Source organism: Varanus komodoensis, unplaced genomic scaffold (genome assembly GCF_004798865.1).
Source record: "Varanus komodoensis strain SLA01 unplaced genomic scaffold, ASM479886v1 scaffold1, whole genome shotgun sequence".
Classification (NCBI taxonomy): Eukaryota; Metazoa; Chordata; class Lepidosauria; order Squamata; family Varanidae; genus Varanus; species Varanus komodoensis.
Window position 1 is genome coordinate 3,675,524 of NW_025335268.1, and position 20,299 is coordinate 3,695,822.

At 37.3% G+C, this 20,299-nt stretch overlaps 1 protein-coding gene across 1 annotated transcript in view; it reads left to right on the plus strand.

The window, feature by feature from the left end:
• The window catches only part of SPATA17 (spermatogenesis associated 17), a 56,995-nt gene that overhangs the window by 24,147 nt on the left and 12,549 nt on the right, over positions 1 to 20,299 (plus strand). The window contains exon 6 of the mRNA XM_044448147.1: positions 10,018 to 10,141. Coding sequence (XP_044304082.1) covers positions 10,018 to 10,141 — 124 coding nt within the window. The remainder of the gene's footprint in view (positions 1 to 10,017; positions 10,142 to 20,299) is intronic.

Consider the following 20,299-nt stretch of genomic DNA (forward strand, 5'->3'; position numbering starts at 1 on the left):
AGAGTCTGTGAGCAGGTCTCTCCAAAAGAAATCTAACCTGGACCCAGAAGATGATAATAACTATATGTCTTTGGCCAGTATTCCCTTTCTTGGCAAGGTGCTTGAGTGGTTGGTGCCTGAACTGTTCCAAGCAATGTTGGATGGAATAGACTATCTAGATCCATTTCAGTCAGGCTTTAGGCCTCCTTTTGGAACAGAAACTGCCTTGGTTTCCCTGTGGGACTATCTCCCTTTGCTAGGAGTGAGATAGGGAAAGTGCAACACTGTTGATTATCCTACACTTCTTAGCGTCTTTTGATACCATCGACCATGGTATCCTTCTGGAAATGCTGGTGGGGTTGGGAGTAGGAGAATACTGCATTGCTGTAGTTCTGTTTCTACCTGACTGACCGATTCCTGAAGATGGTGCTAGAGGATTATTGCTCTGCACCATAGCAGTTATGTGATAAGGGTACCGCAAGGCTGTAACTTATCCCTTGTGCTCTTTATCATCTATATGAAACTGGTGGGGAAGGTCAGCAGGAGGCATGGCCTGAATGTCATTAATATGCTGATGACACTCAGCTCTACCTCTCTTTTTCATTGAATCCAGGTGAGGTAGTGGCTGTCCTGAATCAGTGTTTGGGCTCAGTAATGGACTGGATGAGAGCCAACAAACTGAGACTCAATTGAGACAAGATGGAGGTGCTGTTGGTGAGCATATCATCCGTCCAGTTGGGAGATATTCCAAAGTGATAGGGGACAATTGCAGTTGCAGATTGTATCTCTATGTTCTTAAAAATTGCTATGATGTATATAAATATTGAGTTCACTGCATATATGATAAACCTTTATTGAATACTATTGGTAAAACCAAATAACTAGTTGATGGGCTGTCTTGTAGCTGTGAAGCACAAATAAAGATCTGCTTTGAGAAGAGACTGTCTGGGGTTTGGAGCCTATGGACATGAAGCGGATTGCTGGGTTCAGGCCAGGCAGAATCAAATTCTACACTTCATTTTAGAACAAGGAGCACATTGTGGTACTTTTAAGTTCTTATAATTCCATATACTTGTTAGGACACTATGATCTATCAGGAAGAAGGATTTGATATAGTCAAGGTTTGGCAATCTATTTGGCTTTGAGGGCCACATGGAGCTAACTCTTCCCCCTGCAAACCCGTATCTCACATCTGAGTGCACAGGTTTGGAGAGGATTCAACCTGTCCTCCTTGATGACTAAGACTGGATCACTAGGGACTGGGGAGGTTAAAGCTTCTGAGATTGCTCTTTTCTCACTGCTATTAGGAGTGATGGGATTTCCTGGGGGTGGGAAAAATAAAACCTCCGTTTTCCCACCACTATTAACCTCTTCACACTAAGATTACCCATTGCCTGTTTTGCAGGAATTTTATGATTTAAGCCATTTTGAATTACAATAACTTGGTGCTTTTTCCTTTCCTAGACAAATTATACTCTGTATTGATTTTTTTCTGAAATGCCATTTGCTTTACTTAATACTACAAATGTATAGCTATCCAGTCACAAGATTGCAAAGTTCTTGTTAAAATGCAAACAAAATGCAATGTTTTGATACAAGTTCAATAAAAGGATGTCAGTATAAATCTGCATAATCACAGAATTCTGCATATCACCATTAGAATCTGAATATTGTTGAAGTAATCACTTAAAGACATTTACCAAAGTGCTAGGAAAAAATGTATATGTGTGTTTTTAACATATATAGAAACAGAAGGATTACTGTCAACCAAATTTGCATCTCATCGCTGAAACCAACACTATTGCACACTGAATAAATGAAAAGTCAGAATAATAATACGTTACTTTGGCTCATGAGTGAGCTTTATTTTCAATACCTAAACAAAACTGAAACATTTACTACCTCAGACATTTGTAACATATAATCTTAGTTGAATCATGATGACAAGTGTTCCTAAGTGCATTTCTTTTAAAATATGAATACGTTTAACAGGTGAAAAGATACAAATTATTCTGGTGCTTGATCATAAAGGAGATACTATTCCTGTTTCTCCAACTTTCCCAAAATATTATCAGCCTTTTACCCTCCCCTTCTGCTTTCTTTCTCACCACATTTTGTAGAGAATTTGCGGGCACAATATCAAAGGTGTACTTTGTTATCTCCCCATGTAACTGTACTTAAATGCAATCCTATATAGATCTACTTAGAAGTAAACCCTGTTATTTCAGCTGTACTTTCTTCCAGTTATGATGGCAATCTGGGTCATTTTTGCAGAATTCTGTAAGAAGCTATATGTGTACTAATTATTCATTATTAATATTCCTTCTTAATTTCATCACAGAAGGAGAGATCTCAAACTGGTCATAGCTAGCTGCTTCCCCCTTCCCTTGTGTTTACTTTTCTGATGTTATTAAAAAGTATGTCCTATAATTGAAGCACCTTCAAGTTGGATTCCCATACATTCCTGCTAGTCCCTACTCAATAGAAAGTGACTTTTTTGTGGCAGGAAGCAACAGGAGACTGATACTTAAAAGGCTGCTTAGTGTTTGTGTTCTGTTTGCTTAATGGTTCTTCATATCTATATGTTTCTTTGTAGACAATAATTAAAAGTAATTGGTATATTGAAGGCCAAGAAGACCTGTCTTAGTTAAGACTTGGTGAGTTTTAGGAAAGGTTTCCACATGTATTGGATGAGTAAAGTGAGGGTTTCATTTATTACATTTTCTCACTGTTTCCAATCTAATCTCTGTTCAGTACTTAACATCAAACCTGGCATTCTGTTAAACATGTAATTGTGTGCTAGGTTTATGTTTACTAAAGAGCAGCCACTGGATTCCCCTGCTATCCAGACTGAGATCGTAAAGTGGTAGGGAAGAGGGGATTGGGCTCTTTGTCCCACCATAACGCCAGTCTGTATCCCTTCCCTACACTGCAGCTGTTAGCACCAATGGTAGCTTTCCTCCTCAGGAAAATAACAAGGGGTGGTGACCCCAGCAGGGTCTAATTCTCTCCTTTCCACATGCACTTTTGAGGGGACAGCGCCATGCACATCTTCCTTGTGCCTTCTATTTAATAAAGACCAAGCACAGAGGAACCACAAGATGTCACATGTAGTTTGGCAGTGGATAAAACAGTATAACCTATTAAGGGTTTTATTATATAATTATTAGGACATAACTGAAGTTAAAACCAGCACAATCTTCTTAGGTGGGCCGGAAATATGTATAAACTGCCAGCCCAAATGTTAACCCTCAAAAATAGTTCTACTTGCAGAACAAAAGCTTGAATGAAAGGTAATCAGGCTACCCAGATGGAAAACCAGATTGAAAGGAAAGCCCAGCCACTGCAGACAAGTGCTCTTGTAGCGTGTGTGTGTGTGTTAGATTTTCATCCCATCCCATCCCATCCCATCATCCGTAAGGCTCTCTGGGTGGGTTACAAAGTGAAAAAAAATGGATGGAGGAGCAGCCACATCAGCCAACCATGCCCTTAGGTTGGTTGGTTTGGTTGGTTGGTTGGTTCCCTTCTCCATGCCTGTGCAGTCACTTGAACGTGTGAAATTGGCCCCTACATGTCTATAGCTGTGAACTTGCAGGGAGTGTGACCAAAAAGCTGAGCTAACATGTGAGTTGCTTAGCCAGGTTTTCTGGTTCATTGGTGAAGATGTCTCCTGTGAAATGCTAAAATAGAACTTGGGGCACAGGAAGTAAGGGTATAAACATCTGATAACTGTGAAAGAAAAGAGCATAAATGGACAATGGAGGTTTGTTGTTTATGTCATTAAAATATGGGCGGTGAGCTATTCAGCAATGTTATTCAGACATTGGGTTTTGATCTGAAGTTCAAAGGGCTTCCAGGTCTTATATTTTATGTCTTGCTCAATATCCTTAGTTTTTTTTTAATCAATGTGATTTGTAGGTGTCTTTGGTAACCTATTGGGTTTCCATTACTTGCCATTACTGTGTACCAAAGAGTTTGAAAAATTGGTGCATTCAATTGCTTTGCTTTGATGGAGCAATACAAAGCATATTTATGTTATCTGCTGTAATATATTCAGTCATTAGTTGGTCCTGTAGATGTCAGTTTAAACACACTAACCTCAGGTTTAATAAGTAAAACTTAAAGAAAATTATTTTCTGAAATTTCTCAAGCAATAGGGTTCAAATTGATAAAGCAAGTATATGAAACATATTATTTTCAAGATGAAAGAACATGGAATATGGGCATATCATGTGATTTCTTCTAGAAACCAGCAAACTGGCTAGTCTTAAAGCCAATTAGCTTCAATGGGTAGCTGCATTATGTGCAGGACAGAATACCACCTCTCAGTCCCCCTGCTCTGCATATTTCGGTAGATGGGCTTTTTAGCCTCTCTAGCAACAGTAATTTAGAAGGGAAGGGAAAGAAGCTGTCAGGATAGTTCATATCCTGGCTTCTAGAACCTCCTTTCCCATACCAATTAGAATACTTCCTTTTCACCCTCTCTGAGCTTGCTTTTCCAACTTCAGGGGGCAGTGGCATGGTTCTTTCCATTCCAACCAAGAGGGGATGCAGGAGCATTGTCTCTGACAGAGGAGGGAATCCCCAGTATTCTGTGGTCTATCAGGCAATGTTTAGGAGCTATAACATGACTGCCTTACAGTATTTGTCGCCTTAATTTCCACAAATATGGTAACTTATAGGACTCTGCTGTCAGATTTTAATTCTGCTAGAAGAGAAATATAACACCATTGGCATATGTGTATAATCAGGAAGCAGATCTACACATGGAGACAGAGAAGAAAGATTAGCATAGAAATGGGAGAATTATCGTATTCTGTTACATTCTGTGTGAAATGACTGTCCGAAAAATCTTGGTCTGATAGTATATGGTTCTCCTCTATCTAATAAATAATTTTAAGCCAGAATTAGAGGCAGGACTGTGTTAGAAAGAATGTACACGGAAAGATTTTTTTTTCTGTGGCTGTGGTCTTTAAAAGACTAGTTTGTCAGATTAATCAACTAAAAGCCTTTCAATTAACTAAAAGCCCCCACTCCAGCTAAAGGCACAATATTGTTTTTGGTTTTGTTTTTTTAATGAAAAGGTTTTTTAAATGGAAATAGTAGGCTCCATCTGAGAAGAGGCATTCTCACTAGGTTACCATGCAAGAGGGAATGCCTCTTCTAATACGGTCCCTGGTGTGGTATGTATACTTATTGCTTTAAAGAAAAATGCCTTGTCTAATCTGTTTTGTCTAATCTATATTTTTGTTCATCAATGTAAAATTATAAATTTAAATAATATGATTAATAAACAAAGATTTATTGGTTTATAGTTTCTGTAGTTTATTATCAGCTGAGGAGGGTAGATCTGTGAATTTTGTGCATGCATATGTGAGTGGTATGTGTGTGAAAAAGGAAGGAGGCACATGTTAGCACAGCCCTGTCCACTTTTGTGCAGTAGCCTTACCCACTGTTGGCACATGGATCCTGCAGTCCTGGCTTTGGGCCAATTCAGCCATCAGACCAAAAATGGTTTTTAAACCTCTGCTTTATAATAATAATATATTTATTATAATGTACTGCATTTAAACTAATATTCTGGTATGAAATAATACATTCTAAATAATTAGAATGTGAAAAAAACCAACTGCCTCCAGATACGTTTGGTTACAACTCCCAGCATCCACCAGTCAGCCTAAAGAGTTGTAGTCAAATTCATCTGAAGGGTGCCAAGGTCAAACCTGCTTGATGTGAGGAAATTATTTATGAATAGCATTATAATTTAATCCACAATGGAATTCAAGTGTATATGTGTGCATATGTTTTTCTTGTTCAGTGCTTACTCAATTTTGGACAATACCAGCTCTTACTATCTCTAAGGAGGAGCTGGAAAAAATGTGAAAACTTGTAAACGTACTTTCATAGGTATTCTACTGACTGCTTTTAAGTGATACTGAGCAGACAAATCAGCAATGAACAAGAATAATTTCTAAATAAGAGTCATGTGCACCCATGTTGACAGGTGTAATTGCTTAAAAAAACTGAGAATGTATGTTTGTTATGTTTAATAGTGCTGTTGCTAAAAAAAAATGCTTATTTACTCACATTTCAGGGCTCTGAAATGTGCTCCTTAAGGACAAAGAAAGGTCACCAGTCTCTCCAACTCCTAGTTCTTTGTCAAAGGTGGACACAGTTAATGAGGTTGGTTTGGTACGGCACAAATTCTCAGACACAGATAGAGATCCTTTCAATGGAAACAAATTTGTTTGGCTTTACCAGGTTACTTAGCGATTAATAATAGCCTTGAGATGCAGGTCAGAAGGGTCAGTGTACCCGCTTGCCAACACAATCTAAAATGCACAGCAAGTCCAGGTCTGCAGGCTCAGAGGCCTCCAAACACTATGCATAAAGTAAAACAGGCTATTTTCCAAGTTCTTTTTTCATATTAATAAGCAATTTTCAAGAGAAGTGTGGCAAAATGGGGGCCATGCCACTCTAAGTAATTCATTTATTTTGCAATTTAATCTTATGTTGGAAAAAAATTACACTGCTGCAAAAGCGTAGCATGGTGATTTTTAAACGTCAGTATGTTTCATAAGTAACCTTGTATGAAATATTGTATTAGAAACCTTTAACAGTAAATGGCAACAAAAAAATTCCAGGGATTGAAACAGAACAATACATCTTCTATCTTTAATTTATTTCTGTTTTGTTCTACTTTTGTTTTGCACATTTGGAAAAAAACTCCACATGTGATTTACTTAACATGTAACTTGCTTTATTAAGAAGAATAAATTAAAATTTGGATATATAGCATGTAGATTTTTGGAACAGAGTTTATATATCCATAATACAATTATTACCACATTACTAAATCCCATTATAGCACTGGAAATATCTAGAATTGAAGTAACTGCAAATGTTTCAGAGTGGACAAACTGTCACATGGTTTTCATGGTCTATGAAAAATTCTAACATGCAATAGAATCCACAAACCCTACACTTCTTGCAAGTTTTACTCTTTGAACCTTTTTCATACGTCTGCCTTTCTCTTTTATTCAGCCTTCTCTCCTTATTCTGTGGATCTCTCAGCATAGTATAGATGGATCAATGAGGCATACACAATAACCCCAAAGATACAAAGCTGGTTTGTCAGGGAAAAGACTAACCTGTAACATGCTACATTTGTATATGTAGAGATTATTGTATGTGTGGTGCATTAAAACTTTCAATCCTTCACCTTCAGTATAAAATGGAGGACTCCAGTTACAGGTAATGGCACATCAGTTTCTGCTCTTCTTCCTCAGTTCAAAGGCACTTTTGTATATCATAATCACAAGGAATGTCTCCTCCCCTATATGCCCTCACACCCCTTAAGATCAGCAGGGGAGTCCTTGCTCCAGGAACCCTCTTTGAAGGAGGTACTGAGGGTTTCCACCTGGAGGAGGGCCTTCTCTCTGGTGGCACCCAGAATATGGAATACACTCCCCAGAGAGGTCCACCTGGTGTGGACTCTCCTTTCTGGTGCCAGGTAAAGACCTTTTTACTTAACCACTATTTTAATAATTAATATAATTAATTTTAATAATATAATTAATTTTATACAGTCACATTTTCATTTCTTCTTTCTTCTTTCTTTGGTTATGGAAAGATATATTGCTGCTTATTTTGTCTTATTGTTGAATGTTTTAATTATATTTATATTATTATATTGTTATTTTTATCTTCTGTAAGCCATTCTGATGCTTTTTGCAAAGGATGGCATAGAAATGTTTTAATTAAATTTAAATTAAATTAAATTAAAATCCTGCACTCCCTGAGTTCGTTGCTAGAGATGTCAGACCTGGCTACAGGGGCACATTTATCCCATGTGCCCTACTGTAATGCATTCTGCATGATACGGCTTTTGAAAGGAGTTTGATCCAGAATGATACTGCCAGGGACTGTTGATCATGGTTAGTTAGAGGGTGCATGTGACCTGACTCTTTTCTTATGACAGTTGCACTGGCTACCAGGCTGTTTCTATGGATGAGTCAAAGTGCTGTTTATGACCTATATATGAGTATATGACTTTGGACTGGGCTATCTGGAAGACCACTTTCTCCCATATCAGCTTGCCTAGGTTTAAACAGGAGAAGGTTTTACTCCTGGTCCACCAGCGTCAGTGGCATGTTTGATGGGCCTTCTCAGCAGCTGCCCTCTGGTACCAGAATTCCTGTCAAGGAATACTATGCTGGCCTCTTCTCTCTTGTCCTTTTCCAGCTGCTCCTTAGGCACATGAAATGTCACACTTGAGAATCATGAGACCTTTGGAGCCATGTGCAACGTGGCATGGTAGGATTAGGATGGACAAAATGTAGTGTTCCTCCTCACCATGTGTGTTTGCTGAATTGCATTATGTTTGTAAATTGCACTTTTTGGATCTCTGCTATAAAGCATTTAGTCTACAAAGCAATACCATTAAAATTAATGTTAGTTTTACTATTAACTTAATGGGATATAGGTTGCACCTGCCGATGTTTAATTGATCTAGAATATGTTGAGGTATTACAAATATTTACCCTACAGGAACTGAATTATTTTAATGCTGTATTTTATGTAAGATGCCCAGAAAAAGGTCAGAACTTACCTAATTAACATTTATTAAAACTACATACATCACTGAACAAAATTTATGTCTTTCACACACAAGGTTAATTTGAATTAGCTGTTCCTTAATACCAATAACAACAAATGTTAATCAAGCTAACTTCTACTGTTATAAGTAGAGGGTGGGCAGGCATGCAATGGACGGATGAGGTTACTGTAATATAGCAATAATACTAATCAACCCTAATCTCTAAAATGCTTTTATTTAAAATTTCAATAATTTGAAATAAGATACAGTAATTTAGTAGAAACAAATTCACTCTTTCTCTGCTGGATACTGAATTAGAGTTTATCTGAGTCAATATTATTTATTACAACTAGAAGAACTTTCCAAGGATTTAGGAAAGGTCTTTGAGGGACCTGCTACTTATGATCTACCAGGTCCTTTTCCAATATACTTGCAACTATGTGCAATTCCTGTTAGGCAAACCTCAGAAGCAATCAAGTCTATCTTCTGCTCCTTTAGAAAGAAGGGGAAAAAGTCATATTTAACAAAACATAATGGGAGGTGGTTCTGCCTGCTGGACATGTCAATAAGCAAAATGCTGAACTTAGAAGAACCTTTGCCCCCCCCCATTTTATTGCTTATTAATATATTATATTTATATCCCATCTTTCTTCCTCTTGCAAGGAATCCAAAGTGGCTTACAAGGTTCTTTTTTTCATTTTATCCTCAGAACAACAACCCTGTCACCTATGGGAGGATGAGAGTCAATGAGCTTCATGGCCTAGCAGGGACTAGAACCCAGATATCCTGAGTCCCAACCCAACACTCTTAACCACTATACCACCAAGACAATTATTGTACACTTATGGATGCCACTATACACACACACACATTTAATAGAAATTTTTTTCTGGGGTGGCTGAAAATAATTTGTCATGTCATGCACAGGTATTCATCAATACTGCATGTTTCTTGCATGTTCCAGTACTACAACGAACACTTTATTTCTTTATCTTGAGGTCCTGCTTCAAAATTAAAATATTAAAATGAAGTAAATAAAATGAATTAAAATTCATATTTCTGAATTAATGAAACTAAAATCTGTAATATATATCCAATTTTGAAGCTAAAATTATGTTTAAATCTAGACACATGTATATCCAATCCATCATTTGAAACTTTAAACATCCATTCACTAAACAACAAACCTCATGTGCAGCTGAATCACACAGAAAGGTTATAGCACGTTATAGCATATTGGTAGAATGTGGCTTTAATGCTTTTGTTCTAAATGAACTGCTTTGTTAAATGTGCTAAGCAGATACTGATGATGATTTCACTGAACAGTAGAGAATGCTAGCAGATCATCACTTCGGAAATGAAGACTAACAAAGAGCTTTCAAGGCATTTAGCATATTTTTCATACTGGCTTTGTAATCAGCTAACTTGTTTTGATGCAGGAGAGAACTAGAAGAGTTTGCAGAGATGAAGGAGAAAGAAGAGGTGAAAAAAGCCCTCGAAAGGAAAGAAAAGAAAAAGGATTACCTAGCCCGAAAGATGCATTACCTCCTTAGCACTGAGCAGGTTGGTGTACCTGTCCCTGACAGCTCATGCAAACCACTGGGGCCCCTAGCTTGACAGAGATAAACTAGCAGGCTGAATGGGACATGACTTGTTGAAAAGATATCACAAAGACACTACTTCGAGTTCAATTTAGTGCTTTTCTATAGGCGAGAGCAGGTACCATGACTGCCGTGTGACAGCAGCTTCATAGAGGCAGCATCAGCACGGCTAGCAGAAAGAGTCCAAGTCAGCAGTTTGATCTGCCACTGTGATAACACAACACGAAGGGCATAACCTCACTTTAAAAACTCATTTTGACTGGCTTATTGTTGTGTTGTCTCACTTGTCAAGAACTAACAAGTTATTAAGCCAAGGAGGCATTCCATTTTTTCCATTTTAATTGAGTTAATGTTTGGATCAGAATTACATTCCTCTGTTATGTTTTGAAATACATTGTAAGTGTGAGTTATCTTATAAAACTTTGTAGAGAGATCTTCCTGGGTCAGCAAATTTACCTTGATTGCTTTCTTACAGCCATCACTCTTGAATATATTCTGACTGATCTATTTACTCTTCTCAGAATATTTGTTTGAATTCTGAAAAGCTGTTTGGTATGAAAGGTATTCCCCCTTTTAATCCCTACATATGAACATCATGGCAAATTTGTGTTTGCCTGGAATGTGTGCACTTATGTGAGCATTCATATAAGAAATGCAAGCACAATTGTTGCAGTTTTAGATGCATTTTATTGATTCTTAGAGTTACAATTAGCCACTTGCTCATTTCTGCTTAACATGGTCCATTCAGTCAGGAATCAAAGACAATGCCATGTGATTTTATGACAGGAAATTTAGTACCTTTTACTTTCACATCACTCATGAATAAGCTGTGTTCGAGTTTGTTTACCCAAGCTGCATGGCAATTAATTAAGGAAAAGTGAACTGATTAGTTGAAATTAGTTATTTTAATTGTAAATTTAGTGAAATCAAGGTTTGTTTGTGAAGAAACAGAAGAAAAGACTAATTAGTACATGAATATTATTTAGAATGAATTATTCATATACTCCCAGAAAGAATATATTGAGAATAATCTCTCTGAGAAAAGAGTTCTCATTGTTTTAAAACTTTAACTACAATATATAGTTGCTTACAAATATTATAAAGAGTATATAAAATTAGTTAGGATTAATATGTAGATATTTAGGAATAAGTTGGAAATTAAAATTCTCTTGTGTTCATGATTTCAGAGAAAAATGAAAACTATTAAATAAACTTGTTAGCAAATTACTTTGGTACTACACATGTAATTCTTGTCTGAAAAGTAATGTAAAACTCATGTTGAAGTTGGAAATACAATGACTTAATCCTGAACCTTAAAAGAACTGCAGTGTAGCCTGCATCCATTGTCATGTGATACATCTGTATTGCAATTGATGTTAACTTTTTTATTTTTGCAGACATTGAAATATGCATTAATGCTGTGTCCCTATATGATACCTTCTCAAGTTGCTTAATACTATTATAAATTTAGGATGGAAAGAAGTTAAAAATAGAATTGGGGTTGTATTTTGATTAAAACTCAGGTTGCTAGTAGATGATGCCTGGAGAAATAAATTACAAGCTCTAAAACTTTATCCTTATGAAATATTGAGCTCTTAATTAAAGTTCTTCGTTTATCAGTGGTTTCAATAACTAGTCAAGTAACACCTAACACATATAAGCCTTCTTTTGTTTGAAGAAAGTTCTTTCTTTATGATCCCTATAATTATGAAGAAACCTGCTGTAAAATCTACAGCACTGTTTTGAAGTCATAAATTATGTTTTCTGCTCCACCTACTGGTTGCCTTGTGCAAGAGATCTTACTGTGAAGTGCAGCTAGGAAATGCATCTCTATAGTGCAAGTTCTGTGATGTCCATGTCTTTTCTGTTAAGAACAAGATTTGAAAAGGAGCATTCTGAATTTGCTTAATCACTAAATCAACCTGCTTTTCAGCAATAGAAAAGGAACCCTACTTTTATTAACTCTATATTGTGTCTGCATTTTCTTGCATTGTTCCTCTCTATTTTTGTAATGCCCACATAAAGATTAAAAAAACACATTTTTACAAAGTCCAATTGACATCATTTTAGCTTTTAAGACTTTTTGTCTTTTATATATTAAGAAGAGAAAATAGGCAAATATTGTTACCATGTAAATGTAGGAAGCACACTTGCCAATGATTAAGAGAATTTCTTTTATTCATACTCAGCTGTTTAAATATGAACATAAGCCATAAATCCTTTTACATCATTTTTCATATATCTTGTTGTTCATCAAACCTTGGTGAGCTGAAAGGGGAAGAAGCTGAAAGAGTGAATGCTGAACAAATTGTAATAAACATTGTTCATGTAGTTTGTCAGATTTTAAAGGTTCAAGCAACAAAAACTATCTGTTCTCTTTCTGTAACTTTATTACACCACCATGGCTACTAGCAAGCTTGTACTCATACAAGTGACTTGCCTAGGTTTCCTCGTAAAGGCTTTGTCCTAATCTTGATTTTTCTGCTTTATTCCTAGCTATGAAAATATCATTTTTATGCCCCTGCTGATCTAAATTTCATCAGCAGTCTAGCTAAAAGTAAAATAGTATCCTTAAAAGCAGCACAGGGATTAGAAAATTAAAATTAAAGCTATGATGTCATAGTAAATATCTTCTCTTGCAGATTGGAATGCTTGCATGAGTGCTGCCTCTAGTGTTTTAGTTGATAAAGTTTTATATTACATTTCGAATATTATTAATTTACATGCATTTATTTCTATTTTAGCTGAATATGTAATGCCTCTGGCTTATAGTACAGATTCAAAAGGTGATAAGTATGTTGTGTTTGTGTTGGCTGTTACGGGTTTTCAGAATCTGGAAACAAAGATGTTGTACTCACACAGTTTTCTGGTTCTTACACAACTCAATAAAAATAATAATGGCATTGTCCTTGAAATGCAACTTGGTGGGCTAGTTTTATGGTTTAAAGGAAAAGCTAACATCAAGCTAGTTTCTAAGTTAGCTGTAAACTTTAAGAAATAATAGATTTCCTCAGAAGAAACAAAAAATATTTTGCTTGCAGGATCAGAGAGAAAATGGCTACAAGTAATTTTTGATCTAGCTTTATCTCTGCATCTTGTGCCCAACTAGTTAATACTAAACTATAGCCAAATAAAATAAAGTAACGCAATTTAGTTTTCTTATGCAGAAAATACGCTTCGTTTGTTTTATGTCTATTTTGATTTTTATATAGTGCCCCATAGACTCTGGCACTTTTCAAGAGAGTAGAATGTGCAATAATTAAAATAATATATAGCCCAACTTTAAAATACATAAAGCAAGTCTACTTGTGAGAAAATCTTTAAAAACATAATACTGTATAATAAATTACCAAAATTCCTGGTCTATGTTAAAAGTAGCAAGATTTTTCTTTGACAAGAACAGTGGTATAGAAATGAATTAAATAATAACAATAACAGTAGCAACAACTTTTCAAGAGATGCTTGCTGATTTGGTAATGAGAAAATAAAACAAAAGGTCCCAAAGCAAAGAGTTCTAATGAAGGAACAAAGTTACTATTACCATATTAGAATAAACAAACACTGACAAATTAGTTATCAAACAACTGGGAATATACCTTCCAGGAAACAGTACAAAGCTTTGTCTGGCTGATCTCTTCAATGATGCTAAACAGAAGAGAATGTCTGCAAGAGAAAGTAACTAATGTACCTCTTAAATTTTTCAGCAAGGCCATAGGTTCTTCTTTTCCTGCATTTTTCACATGCAGTAATGGTAAAACGTAATCACCCACAATCATGTGAACAGGGCAAGTTTATAGTTCCTTAACTTGAAACCATCAACCACCTACAATCAGGAACCAAACTTTTCACAGTATGGACCAATGTGATTGGCCCTGCCTAGGTGGTTATGGACCTTTAAAATATTAGAACAGTGCTGTAGGTTAAACCCACAGAAAACTGGTCCTTACACTATGGATACTGTGGAGAGAAGGATATATAATTCAGAGGTAGAAAAAAATTGTGTGCTTTATCTAAAATAAAGGCAGTAGTCTGAGCAAATGCAATGCTGCAGCTTCCTAAATTCCTAAATCTTTAATTCAGATTTTTACATTCATACACTTGGAAGTAACATCCATATAAGTTAGCTTAGAATAATATAAAATGAGTTTCCTTTAAAATATAATGCCAATGGGAAAGTTATTAAATGTTATGTTAAATCCTCCCTGAAGCTGAACAAGGTGGAATCAGTTACTTAGGTGCAAACCACCGAGCACAGTAGTATAGGGTGAATATATGAAGTTCAAGTGCAGGAAGGTTGAGTGGCCAAAATGAAAATTCTTTAGCTATAATGCTGGTTCTTAGTTGCACTGTTGTAGTCTTGGATAATCAAGACATCACTAATGTATATTCTGCAGATTATAGTTAGCATTTCCTACTTCTTATTGAAGAAATAATGTTAGAAGAGATTGTTTTCATATGACCTGGAAAATATTTTGATGTAGGAAATCAAACACTTTTCCCACATGCAATCCAGTTCAGCCAAACTACTTAAATTTTACACTCTTGGTTCCTCACTTATCTAAGCAAACTTACTTGGGATTTACTTCCAAGTGCATGGATTTAGGAATCTGAATTTTGAATTTAAGTACCTATACCACTGGAAGTCATTCAGACTATTGCCATTTGTTTAAGATCAAGTGGGCAATTGTTTTTTTTAACTGCTGAATGATATTTAAAAATGCTGTAGTGAACTATAAACATTTTCTGTGAGGCTAATCTAATAAATAATAGAAAGATGGCTGGTTGTGCTATTGTAAAAATGTATACATGTTTAATTGCAATTAAAAGAAACATGTATTATTTTTAGCAAAGAAATTGATTCTATGAAATTATTTACTGTATCCTTCTATTCATCATCAATGAATTACTGTGTCATTTCTGGAATAAAACACAACTGAACAGATTATTCTTCTTAGACTCCCTAACAAAGTCCACATTAAACAGATCAATCTTGTTCTGTTTGTTTTCTTTAGCAATATACCAGAACCTTTTGAGAAAAATGTTTCGGGTTTGTTTGTTTGTTTTTGTGGTTCTTTTTTTTAACACAAACACACACACATGTTTGGGCACTATTTCTGATTTATTTAGCTATTTATTTAGCAATCTAATATTATGAAATATAATTAATACATATTATAAGTATTATAAAATACTACTTTTATTTCTTGATGTTTGAGGTGGGATTGGAAGAGAACACGCAATACTCACACAATCTCCCCTCCAACTGGAGATTAGCACACATGTTCACTGGAATGATTATAGTAGCATAACTGCAGTAGCTGAAAAACTATCATGTTTCTTTTCAGTTCTCAGCAAGAGTAATTGAATGTTGAATATCTTACTAAACGCTGGACTATGACAGTGTGTTAACACTCTTGACTGTTTCCTAACAGCAGGGCAATTATTTGCTGAGTGGGATTTTTATAAATCCCCTGGCAGTGGTATGTCCTGATCATTATGATGAAGTGCAGTGGTCAATGTTGATTCAGCAATTCCATTTGTAGCAAATATTTCATATATACCATTCCTACATGCTTTTATTTTTATGGGGTTTTTTCCAAGTTCTGTTGTCCTTTTTCTGTGTATGTTTACAAATTAAAACAGCTTAAACATGCATGCACAGTTTCAAGGTAAGATCCAACTTTTTTCAAGAAAAAAATATTTCAAGCTAACAGTACAGTAACCTGTTGTTACATAATGACCAGACTCACACACCATGATAAGCTACAGCATGTTGTTTCAGGGTAGTTTGTTGTGCTATCTCCATGCAGATTTTTTTTCATTCTGGTTGATTTCCATGAACAGGATACCCTGAGAACCCATGGCTTGTTCTGCGTGGTGCAGGGTGCCTTGTTTGACATCTGAAACTGGCAAGGCAACTTCATCATAGGTTATCAGGAACAGCTAGAGTCTCCTGGCAAGAGCAGCATGCCCCCTCACTACTGCTTCTCATGTTCCTGCTAGTGCTGCCGTTGTTCTCCCTCATCACTTGTCAATGCCTTCTATCTTGTGCTCCTAAAAACCAGGAAAAAAAGAGTGGAGTGTGTTCAGAGTATGTTTACAAACAATGTATTAAACTTACAAAAACTGCTGCTCTGCACCATTTTCCCCTTTGCTTTACTTCTTTGCCTTGAAATTTGCATATATTTACTGATCCACCTCATTTATCTGCCTGGAAATTTTCATATCTTTACCAGTCCCTCTCACTCCCTGCTCTGTCTTGAAATTCATGTATTTTTACCGAACTCTGTCACTGCTCTGTGACCCATATGTATATCTGACAGCTAACAATGGAGACCAGTGAAGGGAAGTGACAAGCATGAAGGGAGGGGGTGGAGGAACTGAAAGCAGCTGGCAACTGTTTTCTGGTGGGTGTAATATCTTCCATAATATGTAAAGCTGCCTTTTTAAAAAAGGTGTTTGTGAGCAAGGCAAGTGCTAAAGTAGAGTATGAAATTGTTAAGATAATTGACTAGATGATGATATTGGTATGTTGAACTAAATAGCAGGTTGGCAGTCTTGTTCTGTGCACTTGTGCAAGATTGTCCTTTTTTTCAAAGTTTGTGAGTACATTCATAAGGAGTCAGAAAAATGTTTCTTTTTTGTGATCTAGTGCTGGTGGGGTGGTAGTAAGCCATCATTCCCAGCAGAAAATTGTAGAAAGGGTGCTGACGTAGGGAATGAAGAGTTTTGCCACAAACGTATCTGGAATATGTGCCACGAGTGAGTGGGAAATAATAGCAAGCCAAAGTGTGTACCTAATTGTACAAAGTAACATGGGCTATCCAGTGAAAAAACAGTTCCCTGTGCTTTATCTTCAGGGTGACTTAGCGTAACTTCCAAATAAGATAGGTGACTTACCTGTTCTGAATGGAGTTGTATTCCTACTTTAGCATAAGCTTTGCAATTTAGGGCAGCCTCTGTGTCCATCATTGCTCATGAATACCCAACTTTTAAAGTTGGCTTCTTGACAACTTTAATTGCTACAGTAGCTGCATCCTCTTTCTGATAAGATAAATAACATAATGCATCCTTTAGTGCCTTTTTGGTGTTCATTGCTTCAATATTTGTGAGTTACTCTTGAATCTGGGGAAACAGCAGTTTTGGAAAGCTTTGGCAATGCTGTAGGCAGGAATTAACCATGGGAACTATTTATACAATACCAGTGTATACAATACACTAGTTAAAGGTTTATTTTTTTCAGCTCTAGTCAAAGTGTTGTTACTGGCGAAAACTTTAAAGGATTTGAACCTCAGGGAATATTTTCTACAATTCTAACCTTTTATTTTACTGTCACTATGAGGAGAAGCACTGCTTTGCATTCATTCATAGGTGGAGTCAAACTTGTTTCCACTAAAAGCACCTTCTCTGTTGTACATCCTTTTGAGAGGTCCACTTGACACAGCCTATTGGATGCAAAAACATTAGTGAAAATGTTTCATTTCTCCCCAGGCACTTTGAGCTTGGTGAGCTAAAATTACAGGAGACCAAAGTAAAATCTAACTTTTTAACTCCTGCAAAAAACCCTTCACCCAACATGTTTCAGAAGAGGTGGGCCTACAACCCTTCCGAAATACTGGCAAAGAGGTAGCTCTCCTAACCTCTCCTAGGAGAAAGTTCTAAATCTTTCAAATTATATTTTATTTGTTAATTTATTTGAACTGTATCCTGTCTTTCTTCATCATGGTCTCTGTGCATCACACATATGCACAGTGCCATTTTCCGGAAGATTCCTCTAGCTGAAACTAGAATTTATGATGGGAGCCCCATCCCACCATCGCATTGATATAAACAGGCAGACTCTTGCCATTTTCTCAATTCACTTTCAACTGCTGTTTGCAGTACCTCGGGATCTCTAGCTTACGATTATTTCTTTCCTCACAAAACCTTTCTTGTATTTCTTTCTCACCCACATTTGGGGACTGCTTAAGTCACCATTTTTCCCCCTGGGAATCCATCACATCTGACCAGTGCGTTCTTCTATTGTACAGGATGGATACAAAATCAAATTTGAGACTTTGCCTTCTCTTGCAATGGTCCGTATCACTCCTCCCTCTACAACCCTATGAAGGAAGTCAGCAATTCACTAGGAAAGGGTTTGATTCAACTGATAGACCGATCTGAATCTAAACACAGTTTCTATTTGAGCTATTTCATCATTTTGAAAAAGGTGGTGGTCAGCAGCCCATTTTGGACCTGCGAGGAGTAAACTATTTCATCTCACTCAAAAAGTTCCAAATGGTCTCCCCACAAGGCATTCTGCTGTTATTGCAAAAAGGGGACTGGTTTACACCCATCAATTTAAAGGATGCATACTTTCATAGCAACATCCATCCTGACTACGCCCACTTTCTACAGTTCCAGATTGGTGCCAATTCCTTTGAGCTCAAGGTGCTACCATTTGGACTGTCTGTGGCACCAAGAGTGTTCATCAAATGCATGGCTCCAGTGTGTGCACATTTGTGAGTTCGGGGAGTACAAGTTTACTCATACCTGGATGACTGGCTGCTAGTTGCTGACACTAAACAGAACCTATTGCAGTGAGTTGAAAATAACCTGTACTATACTCTTAACCACTTCAGTCTGTGCATTAACACCAAAAAATCCATACTTGCTCCTTCACAGACCATCCTGTACATTGGAATGCTTCTAGATTCTGTACTGGCCTGAGCATACCTTCCTTGAGACCGGATGGAGAAGCTCATGGCTACAGCCTTCAACCTTCGTACCAGCCTGAGATCCTCCCCTCGGAAAATTCTACAGCTACTAGGGCACATGGTGTCGACCATCACCACGGTGCGTTATGCCAGGCTGTGAATGTGCCCACTCCAGCTCTTGGTTTATGAGGGCATTCCAACCTAGGCACAACTCACTGAGAAAAAACTCTAATTCTATTCATCCATGTACAGGCAAGCCTAATCTGGTGGATGCACAAATCAAATCTGTCAGAGGGACTTCCATTCTTACCCTTGGAACTGAAACCAACACTGACTACCAATGCATCCCTCACTGGTTGATGTTCCTATTCCAGACAATACCAAACCCAAGGGACTTGGTCCAGACCAGAAAACTTGGTCCTGGCTATTTACAAAGGATTCATTGCTCTACAGAATGTGCTGGTTGGCAGACATGTGCAAATAGTTTTGGACAATACCACCACAGTATTCTATCAACAAACAGGGTGGAATGAGATTCATCAGACACTCAACTGGCCCTGCAAATATGGGACTGGTGTACCCACCATGACATCACCCGAGTGACCATCTATATGGCAGGGATACACAGTATGATTACGGACATATTCAGCCATACCCCATTCCAAATACATGAATGGGAACTCAATACTACTGTTCCAGAGAGTGGTGATTGGCAAGAACTCCATAGAGGATGCATTCCTCTTTCCCTGGATGGGAACCCTCTTCTATGCCTTCCCTCCATTACCCCGCATCACAAGAACTATATCAAAAATGAGGCACAATCACACACAGGCCATACTGATAACGCTGTGGTGGCCTAGGCAACCCTGGTTTCCATTCCTGCCCCATCCCACCAAGTGCAACTTCCTGCACCTACCCTAGATTACAAACTTAATGTCCCTGTTATGTTATGCTATGCTATGCTAGTCACGAAGTCGTGTCCGACCCATCATGACCCCATGGACAACATTCCTCCAGGCATTCCTGTCCTCCACCATCCCCCGGAGTCCACTTAAGCTCACACCAACTGCTTCAGTGACTCCATCTAGCCACCTCATTCTCTGCCGTCCCCTTCTTCTTTTTCCATCTATTATCCCCAGCATTTAATGTCCCTGACACGGGAAAATACTACACCCTGACATTCAAAGGCTTCACCTTACAGCATGGGTGATTTTTTAATGGCCACAACTACTGCTGTAGACCCCCTCCAACTACAAGCTCCTACTCCTATCCAAAACCCCATGTCTAACATCCCTCTGAAAGCACAACCCCAGTGCACATCACAACTAATAACTTCCTGAATGATCCCCTGGTTACTTGACAGCCACAACCATCAACTTGGACCCATGGATCCATGAAATTCCACAGGCAGCATTGTGTCCAAC